The sequence below is a fragment of the Pseudocercospora fijiensis genome, assembly GCF_000340215.1.
Source record: "Pseudocercospora fijiensis CIRAD86 unplaced genomic scaffold MYCFIscaffold_6, whole genome shotgun sequence".
Lineage (NCBI taxonomy): Eukaryota > Fungi > Ascomycota > Dothideomycetes > Mycosphaerellales > Mycosphaerellaceae > Pseudocercospora > Pseudocercospora fijiensis.
The window spans coordinates 460,731-468,386 of NW_006921537.1; the positions used below are offsets into that span (position 1 = coordinate 460,731).

The window sequence follows — 7,656 nt, forward strand, 5'->3', positions numbered from 1 at the left end:
ATAGCAGCGAAGGCAGCGTTCAGTTGCATCAAGAGATCAAAAGTCATAACAATGCAATTACGTTACGGACCAAGCTGCTACACATGTAAGATTATCACATGCTATCCACCACTCACTTATACTATAGCCTAGCATCGCCTCATTATAGCGCCAACATGATAGCGAGAAGCACCACACCCGCAGTGACAGTTGCAGAGAAACGAGCCGAAAGTCCCGCCGCCTCACCAGTATACGCCACAGGTTTCGTAGAATTCGTCGTATTCCCACCTGACGTAGGAGGAGGACCATAACCACCGGCCGTGATACCCGGAACTTTCGGCATAAGGACACTAAACCCCCCCCAAAAAATAATAATCAGTCATTCATTCATCAATCAAAGCCAAAAAAAGAAAAAAAAAAACTTCTCAGGGGAGAGAGATATGGGCCACTCACGAATCAATAACATGCGCAACGCCATTTTCCAAAATCACATTCGGAACCACAACCTTGGCATTATCAACCAGAACCGTGCCATCCGGAAGCACCGTAACCGTCAAATTCAACCCCGGCGCCAGACTGGGGACAGTCGCATTACTCAGATCAGGAGAAAACAGAACCTTTCCCGCACTTGCGTGGTAAGCAAGGATGCCAGCCACTTGGTCCGTCGTAGCTTTCGCGATGGTGGATTCGATGGCCGCGAAGGCCGCATTGTTGGGGATGAAGATGGTGAGGTCGGGAGTTGTGTCTGCGGTGTTGGTGAGGCCTGTGGAGTTGAGGGCGGCGACTGCGGCGGTGAGACCGAGGTTTGTTCCGGTGGCGGAGACGTTGAGGGGGAGGCGGAGGACGGAGTCGACTTTGTGGATTGTGATGCCGTGGGTAGCTTGGATGTCGGCTTGGACGACTTTGGAGGTGGAGAGGTAGCCGGAGAGGCAGGTGGCGGTGGAGCCTGGAAACGAAAAATAAGCGGATGCGAGGAAGTTGGAAAGGGAAGAAAGGCGTGTCTTCACCATTTAGCACGAGACCAACGTTTTGACCTCCTGTGACGTATGCGACTGCTTTGTCGTTGACTGGCTCCTCATCAGTCAAGAGACTGTGGACAAACTTGGGAGTGGTTTGGAAGTCGGTGGATTTGTAGACACCGTTTATGACGTGGAGGGACAGGATGGCTGCGATTCCATTAATGTCCATTGCCGAGAAGATTTTGCCTTCCCAGCTGTCCGCAGGCACGGCAGCTATGGCGGAATCGGTGGGCAGAAGCATAGTGACATTATATGCCCCATCGATGAATTCTTGGACTCGTGGGAGCTTGGGGAAGACTGCGGCGATAGTTTTGAGATCGGACTGAGAGTTGAGGGTGCTGACGAGGTCCTGTTGAGCAGAGGCTAGGACGGAGGAAAGTAGGAGTGCTACGACATTATCGAGCAACATCTTGTGAACGTGTAGCGCAGTCTGGTGCGTGAGTGAGTCAACGAACGTGTAGGTGCCGTTCTACCAAGCTTCTCCGCGTGCCTCATATGTGCTGCACTCATGCCCAGCGCCGGCACTTCTACCACTGTTCCAACGTGTAAGCAGTATACCCAATGGGCACAGTCGATGATGTATTGGATGTGGTGTACCTGCATCTGACCATGTTCGCCGGGGTGATACTGACCACGCGCGAGGAGATTAGGCCTACCTCCGGAAGCGTCGGTACTTGAGTTTCTGTGGTGCCCAAATTAGAAGCAAGGGAACTTTCATGGATGGAAGGTTTCATATCCATGTCGTGATAACCAATGGAATAGGGTGAGATTGACCGTTTTGAGGTCGTCGCTTGTACTGTAGGTGCAAAGCAATCGTCCCTGTAATGGTCCCGTCCTTAAACTTGCGAGCCTCTAGTGCTACCCACGGGCTAGCCAGCGATATCGCGATCTGGACGATCATAGTCGATGGTATTGAAGCCAAACCGAGAAATCCAAACGTGATGTCGGCCTTAGGAATGGCGCTGTCGAGACTCACAATGAAAATCTCTTCCAAGAAGCCGGTCTCCGGATGTCCCGCTTCCATCTCAACCTTTGAGAGTCGACGAAATGCTCCCGAGTCTAGCACTCTTATCATTGATCAATGCTACAGTATAGTATGGTCAAAGCGTTAGCCGCCAACTTGGACACGCCATCCACTCTCATGCTTCGCTCAAAACACTTTCCCGGTCAATCCCCAGAAATCAATCCATCAATCCATCCCTTAAAACTCCATTTCTGCTGCTGTTGCGCTGCATGCATGCTCCACAAATGCTTCGTTAGGTCGTTAAATGTTTTCGATAGTAGGCCGTTATGATTTGCTTCTTGTGTTTTTCATTTCATATCCACTGTCCCTTGCACCTTTCTGATTGTCGCTGCCGACGCCGTGTCGAAGAATGATATTGTGATGGCCCGATGTATGTGAGGTTCCTCCGTTGTCCAAGCAAGGTTCGCAAGGGGGTCTCAACCGCCACTCAAACGAGTAAGGGGTTATGAATGCGGTGGGACAACAATGCCATGCTTCACACGCTTAAATGTCCAGCATTTCCACATCATCCTGCTCGCCATGATTGAGCACGTCTTCAGCCGGCCCCCAAGCCCCTTCGTACACCGTGGCTCCAGCACGACGCCGAGTTTCGACCCATTGAACACCATGTGTCACCAAAAGCTGGTCCACAGACGGTCGCAAATCTGGGTCTGGGCTAATCATCCACTGGACTACTGTATCGAGGGCTTCGGAATCTGTTGGGTCGACCATGAAGTTCGGTGCTTGGCCGAGTTCCTGGCTGCGCTGATGCTTGGGCACAGATGGTCGAAGGAAGGAAAGATCGTCATCACCCTGGTGTGAGGTGCACAGTGATTCGTTCGACTGCCCATTGAGCATCTCCACTGGATCACCAGACTCGTCGCGTGGCAAGCTGCTGTCAGTGCTCCACGTGAGACTTGGCAAGTCGCTGAGGTCACCAGCACGAAGTCGTTGCCATGATGCACCATTGTCAGGGAGCACGATGTTGCCGGCAATCTCTAACATGATCATACCGAGTGCGAAAATGTCGGCCGGTCTGTCGAAGCGACCAGACAGAACTTCGGGGCCAATGTACTCTCGGTCACCTTCTCCATCAAGACCGGCAGGTGCTGGCCAGGAGCTCGCCATGCCAAAGTCGCCAATCTTGAGAAGACCCTCCCAGTCGATGAAGACATTGGCAGGCTTCAAGTCAAGATGTATGAAGTGTGCGTCGTGAATGGCCTTGACGCCTTGCGACAGCTCCAACAAGATCTTCCAGATGCGGAAATCGTCCAGTCGGCCCTTGAATCCAGCTTGCAGCAAAAAGTCCTTCAGATTGCCGTTCTCGCAGTATTCTGTCTGGATGTACAGGTGATTCTTAGACTCCCATTCACCGACGAGTTCAACGATGTGCTCATGGCCTCGTAGAGACCTGAGGATCTCTACTTCTCGCATCTTACGCTGGCGGTCCTTGACGCCAGTGTATGGCTTCCTGGACTTCTTGACTGCCCAGACTTCGCTTCCAGGGCTGCGCTTGTGATTCGTGGAGTTGCTGGCACCCAGTGGCTTGGAGACCTTGTAGACCTGCGAGAACTCTCCAGTGCCGACGGATGCGATGTGAGCGAAGCGTGTGTTGAGCGATGTATCCACTTCGTTTTGGAAGTAGCCTGATTGTGCGAGGCTTTGGCCAAGGCTGACACCAAAAGAATCTCCCCGAGGACCTGTTGGCGTTGCCGGAGGGAAGCTAGAGCTGTTTACCGGCACAGACGGGCGATGATCGACGGAGATGGACAGACTGCTCGGGTCTGGAGGAGTGAACGACTCCACTGGAGTGTGGGGAGATGTCTTGTCGCCAACGATTGGGATCGCCTTGGACGGGCTTGGGGCTGAGAAGAAGGAAAGTTTAGTGAGAGTGCTTTCGGAAGCATCCAACAGCGGGAAAGAACGCAGCGATCGCTTTGCAAGTGGTGAGGGAGAAGCCAGTCTTGGAGGGTGGTACTCCGACTGGCTCCGAAACAGACGCGGCGAAGGAGTCGTACTGGTCGTCAGTGTGATGAATGGCATGGGCGAGTCATCGACGACGACACAGTCCGAGCTCTTCTCGCGCCGAAAACAGGGCGTGGACTCAGCAAATTGATACTTACATTCGTCGTCATCTGCGGTCGGCGAATGTTCACGCTCAGCAGGTGAGGCGAACGTGTCCGGACCCAGTGATGTCCTCCTCCCGAACAGACTGCTGCGCAGACTATTACTCTTGCCCTTGGACTGTGGTCGAGTGGTGGACGATGTAGACTTTGTTGGTGTCGGTGGCAAATCGTCGGCGAGTGCTTGGTTGTCAAGATGGTGTTGGTTGTCCAGGCGGTGTGTAGGAGAATTGTCGACATCGTCTCCATTGATGCTGAGGAACGAGCTTCTCCTGGTCAGTTGAGGCTGATTCGTCCTGGAACCGAAGATATTGACACCTTTTCCGAAAGCCTCTGGTGAGACGTTGGACACTCGACCATTGAACGGCGTAGTTGGACTTCCAAATTCGTGCATGGGTCGTGCAAGCTTTCCTAGTGCCGAGGGAGCTGGACTGGCACCAAAGTGGATCTGTGGTGCTTTCTTCGAGGGCGTATCCGGCATGTGCGTGCTTGAGAACAGGCCTGCAGGCGGCTCATCTATATTGCGGTGGCGCTTCGAGATCAAGCCTGTTGACATGAATGCTTGCGGTAGCGGCTTCGCCATCTTGTACGCAGCCGGTGTCGCATGAGATTCGCCATTTGCAGCAGCGATCGCAGCCGGTCGCATCGCTCCCAGTGGTAGGGACTTGGAGAATCCAGGAACGGGAGGTTTGGACACGACTACCTTTGGCTGTGCTGATGCCTCGTGAACAGGAGCGGTAGTAGCGGGCTGTTGCTGCTCAGGTTGCGGTGTGGTATTGTCTTCGGCAACGCTTGACGTGGAGGATGAAGGCGTCAGTGCGTGAGACAGTGGGTGCGGCTTTGGAGCTGACTGGTACAGTTTCTGTCCAGGCGGCGGGAACAGAACAGGCGGGTCACTGGCATTGCCTCTGCGAAAAGGCGAATCCATATCAGGACTGCGGAGTGGCAAAGCGCCATCGAGCGAGATTCTCGACCTTGCGCGATTCAGGGATGGACTCATCACCGAGTCGCGCATTGAGTCGGCGAACAAGTTCTTGCGACCGGGTCCGGCGCGCTGGGAAAGTGTCGATTTGCGCAAGCTGAACGGACGTCGATGTGGTGAGCTGGGAGGTGGTGCAGCCCAGTTGTTGAAGGTAGGCACTGGACCATCTCTGTCCTGCTCGTCGGTCGATTGCGGAGAGTCGTTGCTGGCGCCGTCGAAGCTCTGCTCAAAGATGTTGAACTCCACACTGGATGCGGCGTGTAAGCTGCGACGCTTGCTACTCCGTGGGCTTCCTAGGCTTGCGGCTTCCAGATTCATGACTCCATCACTGCGCTTCAGCGGGCTCGACTTCATTGGCGATGCGTGCTCTCGCATGACAGGCTGCAGCAGCTTTTCTGGGCCTGGCTTGCCAAAGTCGATCTTGATGGGATTGTCGTAGCGCAATTCTGAAGCTGGCTTCACGGAGTCCTCGGAGCAATCCATATTCTCCTGGTCATGCTCCGTCGAACTTCTGCGCGTCGCGTATCGAGGAATTGTGTTGGCTGAATTGGAGTTGTCGCTCAATGCGCGCCTGAGCGGGCTGTTGGGAGAAGTCCTGCGCGATCTTGTTCGCACCACGCTGGTACGCGAGGACGTTGTCTTGCTGCCGGCGTTTGCTTGGGTGGAGTCAAGGCTGAATGCGCGACTCAGTCCCGAGGGTGATCGCGGCGCTGGAGACATGGGAGCATTTGGGGATGTGGTTCCTTTGGTGGTGAGCAGAGCAAATCGCGATGGCTTCGAGGGAGATCGCGATAGTGAGCGGCGGATCTGCCGGATGGTGGTGAAGCCGTCGTGGGGATGAGTGGGCGACAGCATGTGCATGGTGCCGCCTGGCGAGTGTCGCGGCGAGTACTCCAACTCCATTGCTGAGGCGGCTGGGTGCTGGCGGTGCGCTGAACGGCTGAGTGTGTCGCGGGTCAGATTCGCGGCGAGCCGTCCCGTGTGCGCAGTCGCAGTCGCGCGGCGGAGTGGTCTACTGATACAGACGCTTCTCTCCTCGCACTGGTGGCTGTTGGGGCCAGTGTGCCGAGTTGATGCCTCGCAATGTTTCACAGGCAGCCAGATTGGGTCGCTGGGTGGAGGGGTGGTTGGCGCGCGCGTGTGGCGGTCGTTCGCTGGGGACTGCGCTGTCGTCTGGAGTCGGCAGAACGGGGTGCAGCTATCGGAGTCGGTTCATGTGGATGCGCGCAGTGCGGCAGCGTAATGATGTCGGTGTTGTCGCTTCGGTGGCGGGGCGGCGCGGCGGTGTTGTTAGGTATGACTGGAATGCAAACACGCGTCTCATCCGGCGACGTTGCGTGGGCGTGTTTACGTCTCAGTGCCGTGACGCCGCGTCGGCGGGGGAGGGCGATTGGGGATATGTTATTGTCATGTATGTACAGCAATGTCGGGCGGGAAGGAGGGTGGTGGGCGTGACGATGGAGATCAGGGTCGATGCGACGTGACTGCCAACGCGCCGCGAGAGGTGCTCTGCCAGCTCTGGATTTGTTGTGCTCTGTTGGAGGAGTGCGAGCGCGGGACTCGGCAGCGCTAGCCACGCGCGCTCACGGGGTGTCTGCCAAGGCTGGACCCTGGATCACTCGGCTCGCATCTGTCTGAGAGCAGCACAATCGAATGTTGAAATTGCTCCGTCGAAGAATATGTCAGGACTGTCTCCAAATGTACTTTCTGCTCTGCACACGCGCACGGGCGGAGTGACTCCTGAAAGCCCGTTCTGTTTGTTGATATCTTACCACAGAAGGAGCTCGACAATGATGTATTCCTGCAGATCGCCAGGCGGGAGGCGTGCCGTGCCATGGTCCCTGCCCTGAGAACAAGCATGCCTTTGGTGGTGACATGACACCCTGATCCCTCGTCGCCGCAATCAGCCTGCCATGGCCGCAACACTGCTCCCGCTCCCTCTCGCGCGCTCCAGGCACGCGAAACGGGCAGCGAACCAGATTTGTTGGCGTTGAGCGCTTGTCGCAATTTCAGCCGCCCAGATTATTATTTCCTGCTTGCACCAGCTATACTAGGAAGTGTTGTGGACCGCGGGCGCGTTCCAAGAGTGGCAGCGCAGAGGTTAATGGTTATCCACGTTCGAAAATTTTCGGCTTGGCGTTGCTTAAAAAAAGCCGGCGGTAAGTACCTCCCCAACCTAGGCTACCCCGGATTTCCTAGGTACAGTGTACACTCTATATACGAACTTAAATCCGGACCCGGCATCCAATCATTTGAATTCGTTTGCTGTTTAACGAGTGTACTTGTACGCTTTATTGAGGGCTCGAAATTTTCGGGAGCAGGGGTGTCCGGCTACTTATTATGTAGCGTTGTAATCCTCCGGCGGCAGACTAATTAATACTTTGGACCTCGCTATAATAATAGCACAATTCAAGGTATTAGGTTAAGTGTTTTTCGAAATATTCGACCTTTTTTTTACTTTTTAGGAAAAGGGTAATTTTTTTTCTAATATATATACTAAGGAGTATATATAAACGTGGATATTCAAAGAGAAATTGCTCGAGAATAGTA

The 7,656-nt window shown here is 54.5% G+C and overlaps 2 protein-coding genes across 2 annotated transcripts; both read right to left on the minus strand.

The window, feature by feature from the left end:
• Positions 1 to 70: 70 nt before the first annotated feature.
• Positions 71 to 1,577, minus strand: MYCFIDRAFT_57949 (uncharacterized protein). Its single transcript, XM_007929836.1, has 3 exons — positions 987 to 1,577; positions 433 to 925; positions 71 to 329 (listed from the first exon to the last, which is right to left on the minus strand). The coding sequence occupies exons 1-3, from the start codon at positions 1,405 to 1,407 to the stop codon at positions 143 to 145; spliced, it is 1,101 nt and encodes a 366-aa protein (XP_007928027.1). The 5' UTR covers positions 1,408 to 1,577; the 3' UTR covers positions 71 to 142.
• Positions 1,578 to 2,505: 928 nt separating this feature from the next.
• On the minus strand, positions 2,506 to 6,009 carry MYCFIDRAFT_114448 (uncharacterized protein; the record flags this gene model as incomplete). Its single annotated transcript, XM_007929969.2, has 2 exons — positions 2,506 to 3,866; positions 4,227 to 6,009. The coding sequence occupies 2 exons, from the start codon at positions 6,007 to 6,009 to the stop codon at positions 2,506 to 2,508; spliced, it is 3,144 nt and encodes a 1,047-aa protein (XP_007928160.1).
• Positions 6,010 to 7,656: the final 1,647 nt, after the last annotated feature.